A 16,999-nucleotide genomic window follows, 5' to 3' on the forward strand; every position below is an offset into this window, starting at 1 on the left:
GCCCTTATTGCGTTTTGACTGTAAACACCTTTACTCTTTTAACTCAACATACGCTGGCGTTACTGTTTACTATCTATCCTGTTGCCTAGTTACTTTACCCCTACCTATATGTACATATCTAGCTCAATTACCTCGTACCCCTGCACATCGACTCGGTACTGGTACCCCGTGTATACAGCCAAGTTATTACCTCATACCCCTGCACGTCGACTCGGTACTGGTACCCCGTGTATGCAGCCACATTATTACCTTGTACCCCTGCACGTCGACTCGGTACTGGTACCCCATGTATACAGCCAAGTTATTACCTCATACCCCTGCACGTCGACTCGGTACTGGTACCCTGTGTATACAGCCAAGTTATCCTTACTACTTACTTACTGTTAGCCACTCCTTGGGCTCCAATACCTATTTTGCCAATTGGCCTGGACCCCTTTTACTACACATTTACATTTACATTTAAGTCATTTAGCAGACGCTCTTATCCAGAGCGACTTACAAATTGGTGCATTCACCTTATGACATCCAGTGGAACAGCCACTTTACAATAGTGCATCTAAATCTTTTAAGGGGGGGGGTCAGAAGGATTACTTTATCCTATCCTAGGTATTCCTTAAAGAGGTGGGGTTTCAGGTGTCTCCGGAAGGTGGTGATTGACTCCGCTGTCCTGGCGTCGTGAGGGAGTTTGTTCCACCATTGGGGGGCCAGAGCAGCGAACAGTTTTGACTGGGCTGAGCGGGAACTGTACTTCCTCAGTGGTAGGGAGGCGAGCAGGCCAGAGGTGGATGAACGCAGTGCCCTTGTTTGGGTGTAGGGCCTGATCAGAGCCTGAAGGTACTGAGGTGCCGTTCCCCTCACAGCTCCGTAGGCAAGCACCATGGTCTTGTAGCGGATGCGAGCTTCAACTGGAAGCCAGTGGAGAGAGCGGAGGAGCGGGGTGACGTGAGAGAACTTGGGAAGGTTGAACACCAGACGGGCTGCGGCGTTCTGGATGAGTTGTAGGGGTTTAATGGCACAGGCAGGGAGCCCAGCCAACAGCGAGTTGCAGTAATCCAGACGGGAGATGACAAGTGCCTGGATTAGGACCTGCGCCGCTTCCTGTGTGAGGCAGGGTCGTACTCTGCGGATGTTGTAGAGCATGAACCTACAGGAACGGGCCACCGCCTTGATGTTAGTTGAGAACGACAGGGTGTTGTCCAGGATCACGCCAAGGTTCTTAGCGCTCTGGGAGGAGGACACAATGGAGTTGTCAACCGTGATGGCGAGATCATGGAACGGGCAGTCCTTCCCCGGGAGGAAGAGCAGCTCCGTCTTGCCGAGGTTCAGCTTGAGGTGGTGATCCGTCATCCACACTGATATGTCTGCCAGACATGCAGAGATGCGATTCGCCACCTGGTCATCAGAAGGGGGAAAGGAGAAGATTAATTGTGTGTCGTCTGCATAGCAATGATAGGAGAGACCATGTGAGGTTATGACAGAGCCAAGTGACTTGGTGTATAGCGAGAATAGGAGAGGGCCTAGAACAGAGCCCTGGGGGACACCAGTGGTGAGAGCACGTGGTGAGGAGACAGATTCTCGCCACGCCACCTGGTAGGAGCGACCTGTCAGGTAGGACGCAATCCAAGCGTGGGCCGCGCCGGAGATGCCCAACTCGGAGAGGGTGGAGAGGAGGATCTGATGGTTCACAGTATCGAAGGCAGCCGATAGGTCTAGAAGGATGAGAGCAGAGGAGAGAGAGTTAGCTTTAGCAGTGCGGAGCGCCTCCGTGATACAGAGAAGAGCAGTCTCAGTTGAATGACTAGTCTTGAAACCTGACTGATTTGGATCAAGAAGGTCATTCTGAGAGAGATAGCAGGAGAGCTGGCCAAGGACGGCACGTTCAAGAGTTTTGGAGAGAAAAGAAAGAAGGGATACTGGTCTGTAGTTGTTGACATCGGAGGGATCGAGTGTAGGTTTTTTCAGAAGGGGTGCAACTCTCGCTCTCTTGAAGACGGAAGGGACGTAACCAGCGGTCAGGGATGAGTTGATGAGCGAGGTGAGGTAAGGGAGAAGGTCTCCGGAAATGGTCTGGAGAAGAGAGGAGGGGATAGGGTCAAGCGGGCAGGTTGTTGGGCGGCCGGCCGTCACAAGACGCGAGATTTCATCTGGAGAGAGAGGGGAGAAAGAGGTCAGAGCACAGGGTAGGGCAGTGTGAGCAGAACCAGCGGTGTCGTTTGACTTAGCAAACGAGGATCGGATGTCGTCGACCTTCTTTTCAAAATGGTTGACGAAGTCATCTGCAGAGAGGGAGGGGGGGGGGGGGGGGGGAGGATTCAGGAGGGAGGAGAAGGTGGCAAAGAGCTTCCTAGGGTTAGAGGCAGATGCTTGGAATTTAGAGTGGTAGAAAGTGGCTTTAGCAGCAGAGACAGAAGAGGAAAATGTAGAGAGGAGGGAGTGAAAGGATGCCAGGTCCGCAGGGAGGCGAGTTTTCCTCCATTTCCGCTCGGCTGCCCGGAGCCCTGTTCTGTGAGCTCGCAATGAGCCGTCGAGCCACGGAGCGGGAGGGGAGGACCGAGCCGGTCTGGAGGATAGGGGACATAGAGAGTCAAAGGATGCAGAAAGGGAGGAGAGGAGGGTTGAGGAGGCAGAATCAGGAGATAGGTTGGAGAAGGTTTGAGCAGAGGGAAGAGATGATAGGATGGAAGAGGAGAGAGTAGCGGGGGAGAGAGAGCGAAGGTTGGGACGGCGCGATACCATCCGAGTAGGGGCAGTGTGGGAAGTGTTGGATGAGAGCGAGAGGGAAAAGGATACAAGGTAGTGGTCGGAGACTTGGAGGGGAGTTGCAATGAGGTTAGTGGAAGAACAGCATCTAGTAAAGATGAGGTCAAGCGTATTGCCTGCCTTGTGAGTAGGGGGGGAAGGTGAGAGGGTGAGGTCAAAAGAGGAGAGGAGTGGAAAGAAGGAGGCAGAGAGGAATGAGTCAAAGGTAGACGTGGGGAGGTTAAAGTCGCCCAGAACTGTGAGAGGTGAGCCGTCCTCAGGAAAGGAGCTTATCAAGGCATCAAGCTAATTGATGAACTCTCCGAGGGAACCTGGAGGGCGATAAATGATAAGGATGTAAAGCTTGAAAGGGCTGGTAACTGTGACAGCATGGAATTCAAAGGAGGCGATAGACAGATGGGTAAGGGGAGAAAGAGAGAATGACCACTTGGGAGAGATGAGGATCCCGGTGCCACCACCCCGCTGACCAGAAGCTCTCGGGGTGTGCGAGAACACGTGGGCGGACGAAGAGAGAGCAGTAGGAGTAGCAGTGTTATCTGTGGTGATCCATGTTTCCGTCAGTGCCAAGAAGTCGAGGGACTGGAGGGAAGCATAGGCTGAGATGAACTCTGCCTTGTTGGCCGCAGATCGGCAGTTCCAGAGGCTACCGGAGACCTGGAACTCCACGTGGGTCGTGCGCGCTGGGACCACCAGGTTAGGGTGGCCGCGGCCACGCGGTGTGAAGCGTTTGTATGGTCTGTGCAGAGAGGAGAGAACAGGGATGGACAGACACATAGTTGACAGGCTACAGAAGAGGCTACGCTAATGCAAAGGAGATTGGAATGACAAGTGGACTACACGTCTCGAATGTTCAGAAAGTTAAGCTTACGTTGCAAAAATCTTATTGACTAAAATTATTAAAATGATACAGTACTGCTGAAGTAGGCTAGCTAGCAGTGGCTGCGTTGTTGACTTTGTTTGAAAGTGTAGCTGGCCAGGTAACTGGCTAGATAATTAGTCTAAACTACACAATTGTCTTAGAACAAGGACAGCAAAGACAACTATGTAGCTAGCTAACACTAGCTAGCTAACACTACACTAATCAAATCGTTCCGTTGTAATGTAATAGTTTCTACAGTGCTGCTATTCGGTAGAAGTTGGCTAGCTAGCAGTGTTGGCAGTGTTGACTAGCAGTGTTGACTAGGTAGGAGAACGGCAGCGCAGCGGACGAAAATAGCTGGCTAGCTAACCGAAATTACTCTAGACTCCACAGCTATCTTAGATACAAAGACAGCAAAGACAACTATGTAGCTAGCTAACACTACACTAATCAAGTCGTTCCGTTGTTCCGTTGAATGTAATAGTTTCTACAGTGCTGCTATTCGGTGGCTAGCTGGCTAGCTAGCAGTGTTGATTACGTTACGTTAAAAGGACGGAAATAGCTGGCTAGCTAACCTAGAAAATCGCTAACCTAGAAAAAGCTAACCTAGAAAAAGCTAACCTAGAAAACCGAAATTACTCTAGACTCCACAGTTATCTTAGATACAAAGACAGCAAAGACAACTATGTAGCTAGCTAACACTACGCTAATCAAGTCGTTCCGTTGTTCCGTTGAATGTAATAGTTTCTACAGTGCTGCTATTCGGTGGCTAGCTGGCTAGCTAGCAGTGTTGATTACGTTACGTTACGTTACGTTAAAAGGACGAAAATAGCTGGCTAGCTAACCTAGAAAATCGCTCTAAACTACACAATTATCTTTGATACAAAGACGGCTATGTAGCTAGCTACGATCAAACAAATCAAACCGTTGTACTACACGAAGTCCTGCTAATCCATCACGACTGGACTACTGATGTAATCTGCCCGAGGGTTCTTTTTGCAACAGGCCCCTCCGTCCCGATGTCCTCCGAATGCCCATCTGCTAGCCGCGGTCCACTAGCTTGCTAGAGCATATCGGACTGTTAGCTGAATAGGTCCATTGGCCAATTTCTTGGGCAACTATACCCATTTTGCCAATTGGACTGGGTACCTTTACTACATGGAACCCTACTAATCCATCAATGCTGGTCTGCACGAGGAGGCTCCGCACAAGGAGACTACAACAGACTTCTTACGTCGCGACGTACCTCTAAGGCCCTTCTGCTAGCTTGCTAGACCTGGCCCGCTAGCTGTCTGAATCGCCGTGTCTCCAGCCAGCTTAACTACTCACTTGGACCCCTATGATCACTCGGCTACGCATGCCTCTCCCTAATGTCAATATGCTTTGTCCATTGCTGTTCTGGTTAGTGATTATTGTCTTATTTCACTGTAGAGCCTCTAGCCCTGTTCAATATGCCTTAGCTAACCCTTCACTTCCACCTCCCACACATGCGGTGACATCATCTGGTTTAAATGATGTTTCTAGAGACAATATCTCTCTCATCGTCACTCTATGCCTAGGTTTACCTCCACTGTATTCACATCCTACCATACCTTTGTCTGTACATTATGCCTTGAATCTATTTTATCGCACCCAGAAACCTGTTCCTTTTACTCTCTGTTCTGAACGTACTAGACGACCAGTTCTTATAGCCTTTAGCCGTACCCTTATCCTACTCCTCCTCTGTTCCTCTGATGATGTAGAAGTTAATCCAGGCCCAGCAGTGCCTAGCTCCACTCCCATTCCCCAGGCGCTCTCACTTGTTGACTTTTGTACCCGTAAAAGCCTTGGTTTCATGCATGTTAACATTAGAAACCTACTCCCTAAGTTTGTTTTATTCACTGCCTTAGCACACTCTGCCAACCCGGATGTCCTAGCCGTGTCAGAATCCAGGCGTAGGAAGACCACCAAAAACCCAGAAATTTACATCCCTAACTTTAACATTTCCCGACAAGATAGAACTGCCAAAGGGGGCGGAGTGGCAATCTACTGAAGAGATAGCCTGCAGAGTTCTGTCATACTATCCAGGTCTGTGCCCAAACAATTCGAGCATCTACTTCTAGCAATCCACCTTTCCAGAAACAAGTCTCTCACCGTTGCCGCTTGCTATAGAAAACTTTCTGCCCCCAGCTGTGCCCTGGACACCATATTTGAATTGATTGCCTCCCATCCATCTTCAGAGCTCGTGCTGCTAGGTGACCTAAACTGGGACATGCTTAATACCCCGGCCATTCTACAATCTAAGCTTGATGCCATCAATCTCAAACAAATTATCAATGAACCTACCAGGTACAACCCCAAATCCGTAAACACGGGCACCCTCATAGATATCATCCTAACCAACTTTCCCTCCAAATACACCTCTGCTGTCTTCAACCAAGATCTCAGCGATCACTGCCTCTTTGCCTGCATCCGTATTGGGTCTGCGGTCAAACGACCACCCCTCATCACTGTCAAACGCTCCCTAAAACACTTCAGCAAGCAGGCCTTTCTAATCGACCTGGCCCGGGTATCCTGGAAGGATATTGACCTCATCCCGTCAGTAGAGGATGCCTGGTTATTCTTTAAAAGTGCCTTCCTCACCATCTTAAATAAGCATGCCCCTTTCAAAAAATGTAGAACCAGGAACAGATATAGCCCTTGGTTCACTCCAGACCCGACTGCCCTTGACCAGCACAAAAACATCCTGTGGCGTACTGCATTAGCAACAAATAGCTCCCGTGATATGCAACTTTTCAGGGAAGTTAGGAACCAATATACACAAGCAGTTAGGAAAGATAAGGCTAAATTTTTCAAACAGAAATTTGCATCCTGTAGCACAAACTCCAAAAAGTTCTGGGACACTGTAAAGTCCATGGAGAACAAGAGCACCTCCTCCCAGCTGCCCACTGCACTGAGGCTAGGAAATACTGTCACCACCAAAACATCCACGATAATTGAGAATTTCAATAGGCGTTTCTCTACGGCTGGCCATGCCTTCCACCTGGCTACCCCTACCCCGGTCAACTGCCCTGCACCCCCCACAGCAACTCGCCCAAGCCTCCCCCATTTCTCCTTCACCCAAATCCAGACAGCTGATGTTCTGAAAGAGCTGGAAAATCTGGACCCCTACAAATCCGCCGGGCTAGACAATCTGGACCCTCTCTTTCTAAAATTAACTGCTGAAATTGTTGCAACCCCTATTACTAGCCTGTTCAACCTCGCTTTCGTATCATCTGAGATCCCCAAAGATTGGAAAGCTGCCGCGGTCATCCCCCTTTTCAAAGGGGGAGACATTCTAGACCCAAACTGCTACAGACCTATATCGATCCTACCCTGCCTTTCTAAGGTCTTCGAAAGCCAAGTTAACAAACAGACCTTCTCCGCTATGCAATCTGGCTTCCGAGCTGGTCATGGGTGCACCTCAGCCACGCTCAAGGTCCTAAACGATATCATAACTGCCATCGATAAGAGACAATACTGTGCAGCCGTATTCATCGACCTGGCCAAGGCTTTCGACTCTGTCAATCACCACATTCTTATCGGCAGACTAAACAGACTTTTGGTTTCTCAAAAGACTGCCTCGCCTGGTTCACCAACTACTTCTCAGGCAGAGTTCAGTGTGTCAAATTGGAGGGCCTGTTGTCCGGACCTCTGGCAGTCTCTATGGGGGTGCCACAGGGTTCAATTATTGGGCCGACTCTCCATACAACACTCCTTCCGTGGTCTCCAACGGCTCTTAAATTGTAGTAAAACTAAATGCATGCTCTTAAACCGATCGCTGCCTGCACCTGCCCGCCTGCCCAGCATCACTACTCTGGACGGTTCTGACTTAGAATATGTGGACAACTACAAATACCTAGGTGTCTGGTTAGACTGTAAACTCTCCTTCCAGACCCACATTAAGCATCTCCAATCCAAAATTAAATCTAGAATCGGCTTCCTATTTCGCATCAAAGCATTCTTCACTCATGCTGCAAAACATACCCTCGTAAAACTGACTATCCTACCGATCCTCGACTTTGGCGATGTCATTCATAAAATAGCCTCCAACACTCTACTCAACAAATTGGATGCAATCTATCACAGTGCCAGCCGTTTTGTCACCAAAGCCCCATATACTACCCACCACTGCGACCTGTACGCTCTCGTTGGCTGGCCCTCGCTTCATACTCGTCGCCAAACCCACTGGCTCCAGGTCATCTACAAGTCTTTGCTAGGTAAAGCCCCGCCTTATCTCAGTTCACTGGTCACCATAGCAGCACCCACCTGCAGCATGCGCTCCAGCAGGTATATCTCACTGGTCACCCCCAAAGCCAATTCTACCTTTGGCCGCCTTTCCTTCCAGTTCTCTGCTGCCAATGACTGGAACGAATTGCAAAAATCGCTGAAGCTGGAGACTCTTATCTCCCTCACTAACTTCAAGCACCAGCTGTCAGAGCATCTCACAGATCATTGCACCTGTACATAGCCCATCCAACTACCTCATCCCCATACTGTATTTATTTAGCTCCTTTGCACCCCAGTATCTCTACTTGCACAGTAATCTTCTGCACATCTATCACTCCAGTGTTTAATTGCTATATCATAATTACCTCACCACTATGGCTTATTTTATTGCCTTATCTCCCTTATCTTACCTCATTTGCACACACTGTATATATACTTTTTTTCTACTGTATTATTGACTGTATGTTTGTTTATTCCATGTGTAACTCTGTGTTGTTGTATGTGTCGAACTGCTTTGCTTTATCTTGGCCAGGTTGCAGTTGTAAATGAGAACTTGTTCTCAACTAGCCTACCTGGTTAAATAAAAATACTCATTGTGTACTTATTTCCTCGTATTATTATTTTTCTATTACTTATTTCGCTGCATTTATTTCTCTCTCTGCATTGTAAAAGGACCCTTAAGTAAGCATTTCACTGTTAGTCTACACCTGTTGGTTTATTAAGCATGTTGCAAAAACATATATTTTATTTTGAGTGGCAGGGGGAGGGGTTTTGGTGTGTGTGTGTGTGTGTGTGTGTGTGTGTGTGTGTGTAAAACAGAGAGGAAGAGGCAAAGCGAGAGGTTTCACTCTGGCCAAAATCTCTCAAAATAAGACCAATGCCTTTCTATGGGCTAAATGTGGACCTAAGGTTGTCGTCTGCCTTCCCACTTTCGTGACAACGACTCCCATTGTTAGGACGGAGGCATCTCGTCATTATATACAGATCTCTGGTGTAAAATGGCAAGGTGCACACAGCACAGCAGGAGTGAAGGAGACGAGACCAAAAAAAAGAAACAACTTGATTATTGTGATACAGGCATTTGGAATATAGCTCCAAAAAACATGAATTCCATATATATCGCCTAGCCTTAGTTGAGATCTGGTGACGGACAAACAACCTTTATTTTAGCAGTTACCTGTACATTGTGTGAAAACTGCATGGCCACTAACCCTTACTTTACATCTGAATATAAACATTATTGGATTAGCCTAAAATGTTGAAGAACCTGGCACAGTGATGTCAGACATCATTACTCATTTACAGTGCATTCGGAAAGTATTCAGGCCCCTTGACTTTTTCCACATTTTGATACGGTACAGCCTTATTCTAAAATTGATTGGTATGTATTTAAAAATATATATTTAATCTACACACAATACCACATAATGACAAAGCAAAAAACATTAGATTTTTTTGCAAATGTACTAAAAAGAAAAAAACTGAAATATCACATTTATATAAGTATTCAGACCCTTTACTTGAGTCTTCTTGGGTATGACGCTACAAGCTTGGCACACCTGTATTTGGGGAGTTTCTCCCATTATTCTCTGCAGATCCTCTCAAGCTCAGTCAGGATGGATGGGGAGCGTTGCTGAACAGCTAATTTCAGGTCTCTCCAGAGAAGATCGATTGGGTTCAAGTCCGTGCTCTGGCTGGGCAACTCAAGGACATTCAGAGACTAGTCCCGAAGCCACTCCTGTGTTGTCTTGGCTGTGTGCTTACGGTCGTTGTCCTGTTGGAAGGTGAATCTTCGCCCCAGTCCTGAGCAGGTTTTCAACAAAGATCTCGTTGTACTTTGCTCCGTTCACCTTTCCCTCGATCCTGATTAGTCTCCCATTCCCTGCCGCTGAAAAACATCCCCACAGCATGATGCTGCCACCAACATGCTTCACCATAGGGATGGTGCCAGGTTTCCTCAAGACTGACATTTGGCATTCAGGCCAAATTGTTCAATCTTGGTTTCATCTGACCAGAGAACCTTGTTTCTCATGGTCTGAGAGTCTTTAGGTGGCTTTTGACAGACTCCAAGCGGGCTGTTATGTGCCTTTTACTGAGGAGTGGCTTCCATCTAGCCACTCTACCATAAAGGTCTGATTGGTGGTGCTGCAGAGATGGATGTCCTTCTGGAAGGTTCTTCCATCTCCACAGAGGAACTCTGGAGCTCTTTCAGAGTGACCATCCGCTTCGCCCTTCTCCCCCGATTGCTCAGTTTGGCCCGGTGGCCAGCTTGGTGGTTCCAAACTTCCTCCATTTAAGAATGATGGAGGCCAATGTCAAAGATTTTTAGAACTAAGCCAAGATAGACCACAGCTTGTCGTTTCCAACGGGAACAAATGAGTCATAGTGGGCAGAACAAGCAAGGAGGTGGGCAGAGCCAAGCACGCGCCAGCGATATCCTATTGGCGCGTTCTAGTATACATCTACATATTTCCGTTAGGGAACGCATAATCTGTGAAGTGCGCATGTGCAATAACTAAATGTACCTTTGCACTCGTAAACAGTACGATTTTTTACAACTTTTGTAAAGGGTAAAGTCTACAAAACTTAGTCTGTTCTGTTCATAACAGATTTTAGTTTTGGGAACAAAGAACTGTATTGAGATCAAATGTGTAATTGATGGGAAGATTTGCATAATGTCAGCCAAAATCCATTTTATTCCATCTTCTCCCACTGCCTGACAGTGGGCTTCCTCTCATTACCATATTTGGTAGTGAGTGGAAACGCCAACCGGATGCTTCACATTTATACATTCAGTGAAATATCTGTCTCATTGTTCTGTGACTGTGTTCTTGGGGACCTTCAATGCTGCAGAAATTCTTTGGTACCCTTTCCCAGATCTGTGCCTCGACACAATCCTGTCACGGAACTCTACGGACAATTCCGTCGACCTCATTGCTTGGTTTTTGCTCTGACATGCACTGTCAACTGTGGGAGCTTATATAGACAGGTGTGTGTGTGTGCCTTTCCAAATCATGTCCAATCAATTGAATTTACCACAAGTGGACTCCAATCAAGTCATAGAAACATCTCAAGGATGATCAATGGAAACAGGATGTACCTGAGCTTAATTTCAAGTCTCATAGAAAAGGGTCAGAATACTAATGTAAATAAGGTCTGTTATTTTTTTTATGAATTTGTAAACATTTCTAAAGACCTGTTTTTGCTTTGTCATTATGGGGTATTGTGTGTAGATTGATGAGGGGAAATAAACATAACAAAATGTGGGGGGGCAAATCAAGGGGTCTGAATAGTTTCCGAATGCGCTGTATGTGGACACAATAAGGATACATCAACTGATCATCAATTAACAGAATTACCAATAAAAGGGCTTTCGCACAGTAGCTGTCAGTTAGCTACTGTAGCTGTCAGTTAACTACTGTAGCTGTCAGTTAGCTACTGTAGCTGTCAGTTAGCTACAGTAGCTGTCAGTTAGCTACTGTAGCTGTCAGTTAGCTACTGTAGCTGTCAGTTAACTACTGTAGCTGTCAGTTAGCTACTGTAGCTGTCAGTTAGCTACTGTAGCTACTTACCCACAGCTATCCACTTATTTTACTAGCAGACAACAAAAAAGCTTTTGGTATGACGTTAACTAGGTACTGCACTTTATAGTAGCAATTCTATATGACCCCCTTACGAAAAAAGATTGCAGTAAGGGTGCAGTATAACTGCAACTGCGTCCAAAATACCACAGTCGACTGCAGTTAGTACACTTTTACTGCAGTTTCAAAACTGTAATATTGTTTTGAATGGTCTCAAAGCCATTATCAGAAACCGTTCTGTTGGGGCTGTATTCGTTAGCCAAACTAGCCTATATCAAGTTACAACATCATTGTTTGATCACATATTACAGCTACACCACCTCCAGCTGGATAATGTTAGTTGACAACACATCCGTTTGTTTTGCATGCTCCAATCCTGGCTAATTAGCTAGTCAGTTTGCCATGATTATTGTATGTTAATTCACCTGTAAAGCTGTGATTCCTGGCTCGGTAGTATTTACATCAAAGAAGTTAGCTGGAGAGGCATATCTTGCTAAAGCAGTATTTTTCCTACCGTCGATATTGTACTGGTTGTGAGAGGAAGAGGCGATCTCTGGTTCAATTACAAGTGAACTGCTAGTGCTACCTATCTGAAGACCCCTTCCGAAACACAGGGGGTTTGGTCACATGATCTGGAAGATGCCGCATATCAGCTGATTGCATTTTGGGTGCTTGGTTTTGTAGCTAGCTAGCTGGCTTGTTAGCAAACTAACTTTCCATCAAAATTAAGTCAATTATCGTTAGTGTGAAATCATGCCGATTGTCTGGTATGAAACATCACCCCAAACATTGAATTGGTCAAGTTGCTACAAGCGTGAGCCCTGCGTGTTGTCCCATGGAGCAAGCTGGGCTAGTTGTTATTATCAGAAAATGCGCGCCATAATCTATCGTTATTGTGATATGTTTATTTTTCGCGGTCTCTCATATTTGGTTAATTTGTAGCAGATTTGTTAAAAAATGTTTTTTCCACAATGTTCAAAGCTTCCGTATTCCGGTGTGACGTTTTAAGGGCTCTGGAAAAGTTACCTGCAGCAATATTTTTATGAAAAAAAACGACTTCTCCCAAAATAATGTAATTTGAAAGTGTTCTGCAAAATAATTATATTGATATTAGTCAGTATAATTGTGCACTCGTCCCACCAACTTTCTACATGTAAATATTGAGTCAAATATGCAAAGTTACTTTCACCAATATCTAGCAACGTGTCGATGGTCCCTAACATTGATGTACTTTAGCTAGCAAGCAAGGCGAGGCAGCAACATATTCAGCAGCTAGTTCGTCGTGCAAGCGTTGAAAGAGGAGAAAGTCCATTGATCTTACGCTCAACCTCAACAGCAACATGACGACCGTGAGATATTGAATAAATTCGCACATTGTTATTGTTACATAGTGCTGAGATTGGACTGCAGTGCTTTATACACAGCTAGTTAGTCTGATTAATCATGTTGTAATGGACAATTAATTGGTGAACTGCCTAATGCCTGCAAAATCGTGTAATTGTTCCTTACAAGCCAGAATGTTTAATACCATTTATATTTAAACGTACTCTACCGGTTGTCTGTGCGGTTTGTCCTTGAGACAAAATATCCACAGGAAAGTATAGTTTACCTAAATCAGTATCTGGGCGTTAGGGACCGAAAGCTTCGATTTTAAACTCTCATTCACCAGCTTTACAAGCGTTATGTCAAAATACGTTCGTTGATCACCAAATATGGAGTTTCGTTGAGCAACTATCTTAATTTACCCCCGTAACGGCCGGTATGTACTTCGAAAAAAGGTCTACATAAAAATGTACAAGCAACTGAAAAAAAAAATGCCTATTTGGAACCTCCAATGTATTGAGCTGTTGTAGATTTCCGACCTGTGCGTGGCAGTAATGAGTGTTTTTCGGTTGCTTGTCCATTTAAAAAATATATATATATATATATATTTAGATGTTTTCTAGAATTATATAGTCATATGAACTCCATATTTGGTGATCAACGAAAGTATTTTGACATTTTATAATGCTTTCAGAGCTGGTTAAGGGGTGTTTGAATCTGCGCTTTCTGAGTATTAGAGAGGTCTCTAACACTTAGATACCGGTTCAGTTAAACTACTTTCCTATGAAAGTATAGTTAATTTTTTATTTTTAAGATTTTTTTGTTGAAGATTTGAAATCCGATTAAAAGAAATAAAAGTTAACACAACACAAATGTTCTCCATCCTCCCCTGATACAGAAAAACATGGTGTTTCATTGTCATGGCATGCTTGGTTCAACAGCTATTGATGAGAGAACCGAATATCCAATACAACAACAAGAAATATCGGTGCAGACCCGAACATATACCTAGCTGCTTTATAAAAAGTCAGGTAAACAATGCTTTCCCGTGGATATTTTGTCTCAAATTTCAAGCAACTGAAGAACAAAATAAGCTGCACAGACAACCGGTGTAGAGTAAATTTAAATGTAATTTTATTCCACATTCTGACTTGTAAGAAACATTTACACGATTTTGCAGTCATTAGTTTCAGGCTGTATATACCATTTAATTGTGTATTACAGCCTGATTAATCAGACTAATAGCTGAGCTAGTCATTGCTTGCTAACTGATTAGCTGTCCCATACTAACATGAGAATGATGCATAACTCCTGGAATGTGAATTATTCCCACAGAAGCAGGAATTCTTTGTGGACATGACATGTGAGGGATGCTCTGGTGCAGTTACCCGAGTCCTCAATAAACTGGGTGAGTGTCTCTTATAGCTAAATGTCACAGCAAATCCAGCATTCTGAAACATCTGGAAGAGGTTGTTAAACAGCACTCGCATCCACACACACTTTGTTGAGAATCGTGTACTTTGGTTTCTATAAATTCAGCAAATATAGATTACTTGTCATATTGACTGGCTTGTTAAAATTGTTTTATTTTCTCTTTCTGTCTTATTTGTTGGCTTAAGGTGGTGTCCAATTTGAGATCGACCTCCCCAACAAGAAGGTTTTCATTGAGTCTGACAAGGACACGGACGTGCTTCTGGAAACACTTAAGAAGACTGGAAAGGCAGCTAACTACATCGGGCCCAAGTGAAGAATCATCCTCTTTCCTTTATAGAACAGGTGAACTCTCACCGCCTAAATATATTAAGTGACAATCAATTCAATATCGACCAAAACTTCCCATCCATCCCTACATGTCTTTCCTCTTCTCACCATTTGCAACCTACTTTTAGCCTAATTGTTCTTGTTTCTGTGTGTTAGCTGTTGGGTTGGTGCTTATCTGAAGGATGACAAGGAGAAGAAAGAACCCTCTGACTGCAGAACAGTCTTGCTGTCGTGTCTTCATGGATCACTGTAATGAGCTTGCGCTGTTCACTTTATTTAAACACTATTATTTATGCATTTATATGGACCCCAGTCACTATATAGGCACTATATACGGAATAGAGTACAGTTTGGGACACATCCACTATGAAAATCCAGTATGATTGCTGACAAAATTAAATAGATAATGTACCTCTATGGGTTAATGTTAGGCCTACTGTTATGTAAATTAGATTATGTAAGATTGAAGTCAGTTTTGTCTTAATGAAGCAGCTATTGTAATTCACGTTGATTTGGACAGTTGGGGGGGAAAGCGCAATCATCCTGTATTAAGGTTTCCTTTCATCTCTGAATATTGTTCATGTTTACCCATACGTAAAATTAAAAAGTTGATTCTAGTCACCTGTTCTCTTATTTGTAATACAAAGGACAGCCTTCCATAGAAGGTGTAACTAAAAAGCTGTTATCCCAACTAGATACTGCGCAAATGCAAAAAAAAAAAAAGGGGCCAGCATACAGGTTTTAGAACTTCCTATATTGCGTGAACATTATTTTAGTGTGGGCTCCCGAGTGGCGCAGCTGTCTAAGTCATTGCATCTCAGTGAAAGAGGCGTCACTACAGTCCCTGGTTCGATTCCAGGTTGTATCACATTCGGCCGTGATTGGGAGTCCCATAGGGTGGCGCACAATTGGCCCAGCGTCGTCCGGAGTCGGCCGTCATTGTAAATAAGGATTTGTTCTTAACTGACTTGTATAGTTAAATAAAGGTGAAATACATTTTTTTTAAAGTCTTGCCAGATTCTGATGTGACACGTTGTGCCACTGGGTGGTAGTGTTAGTTCTTGGTTTAATTTGACCGGAGGAGCCATCCCTGTCAGCAATTCCATGGAATTAGACTTCAGTGTCTTGCACAATGACATGTACATTTTTGCCATGCAAACATCAACAGTTTTCATCAAAGATAAATGATTTGAGCTGTAATGCTCTAATGCAGTGATAAATCCTTTAGTGTTCACGTCAGCTACTTGAGACATTTCATAGCCTACCTGAGAGAATATTGAGGAGTTGTGCGGCAATGGCTCTCCTACCTCTGTTGAGAGCTGGTCTGATTAGTGAAGAGAGCAACGAAGGAGAAGGCACGAGCCAGAGATGAAGATCCAAGACAAACTATATGTACCTGATAATGAATCAAATACAGTAGGACCTCATAGGTATCTGACATTCATGCCATCAACTTAGCCTATGTTGTCATTTGTACACACAGTAGTAGGCAGTCAGTCAGCCATTACAGGTACATTTGTTGGGTTATTTAGAGAGAAACATCCACCATTTAAAAAAAAACAGACTAGGACTGAAGTTATAATATACTGTAATTGAGATTATATACTATAATTGTGGATTTATATTTTAATTGAAGCTATATACTTTAATTGCAGTGCTACATTGAACTGTTGTTCTCTTGAATGAAACGGATGTGTACGTCAATGTAGTAAAGTTGAATGAATAGCCCACATTCATGACATCTTGTGAGTGGGACACCGCTGCCTGATGTAACAAAGCTTTGAGTTTGATGACAGTACGTCACACTACTGCCAACATACTGTCATTTCAGACACAGTGGCCCAATTGTTGTGCTGTACAGTGATTTGGAATAGCACTGTATTCATCCCAAATAGAACCCTATTCCCCATATAATATAGTGCCCTATGGGCCCTGGTCAAAGTAGTGGGAATATAAAGGGATATAATTAACAAATAATATAAAAGGAATATGGTGGTTTGTGGATGTAGCCACCCTCTCTCCACAAAAGGACGTTGTCCTGAGTTGACCAGCGAGGTCATCCTCCTGAGGGGAGGGAAATACTCCTGTTACATCCTGTGGTCCCTGCCAAAGGAAACACAATTCAGAGAATTGAGCATATTGAGTGCTGAGAGTAAATATGCAAAAGTGGGTATACAGACATGGTTAGACTTGTTGAGATGTTATTTCCGTTCTGCACTGCCCACATCATTAGATTAAACTACATTTTGAAGGGAATTATTAAAATAAATGTTTGGTGTCTAATCTCTGATTTCAAACAGCCATCAACGGACCCGGATATTAAAGCCACATTCTGTAATTAGTTAATCAGCCGAGCAATAGCCTTGCCTCTGTAAATACCATGTCATAGTATGATTGAAGGTGCTCAAAATGAAGCAAAGTTAAACGTTAGGGGTTGAGGGTAGCTGAAGGCTGGGAGAGAAAAAAA

General features: G+C 44.4%; 2 protein-coding genes across 4 annotated transcripts in view; one reads left to right on the top strand and one right to left on the bottom strand.

Moving 5' to 3' along the window:
* The window catches only part of LOC139581740 (proton-coupled amino acid transporter 1-like), a 68,368-nt gene extending 56,268 nt beyond the window's left edge, over positions 1–12,100 (bottom strand). Inside the window, exon 1 of one of the 2 annotated variants that reach the window (XM_071411825.1) lies at positions 11,963–12,100. The gene's annotated coding sequence lies outside the window, so the exon portion shown is untranslated. Of the gene's footprint in view, positions 1–11,873 lie in introns of both variants that reach the window. The other variant, XM_071411824.1, reaches the window with a different exon arrangement.
* On the top strand, positions 12,035–15,149 carry LOC139581741 (copper transport protein ATOX1-like). 2 transcript variants are annotated; one of them, XM_071411829.1, is made up of 4 exons: positions 12,035–12,797; positions 14,107–14,179; positions 14,391–14,547; positions 14,689–15,149. In XM_071411829.1, exons 1-3 carry the CDS (start codon positions 12,789–12,791, stop codon positions 14,516–14,518), a joined length of 210 nt encoding a protein of 69 aa, XP_071267930.1. In that variant the 5' UTR covers positions 12,035–12,788; the 3' UTR covers positions 14,519–14,547; positions 14,689–15,149. The 2 variants fall into 2 exon arrangements, with proteins under 2 accessions (XP_071267930.1, XP_071267929.1); XM_071411828.1 differs by lacking the exon at positions 12,035–12,797 and adding an exon at positions 13,675–13,802.
* Positions 15,150–16,999: the final 1,850 nt, after the last annotated feature.

Source organism: Salvelinus alpinus, chromosome 7 (assembly GCF_045679555.1).
Source record: "Salvelinus alpinus chromosome 7, SLU_Salpinus.1, whole genome shotgun sequence".
NCBI classification, from domain to species: Eukaryota; Metazoa; Chordata; class Actinopteri; order Salmoniformes; family Salmonidae; genus Salvelinus; species Salvelinus alpinus.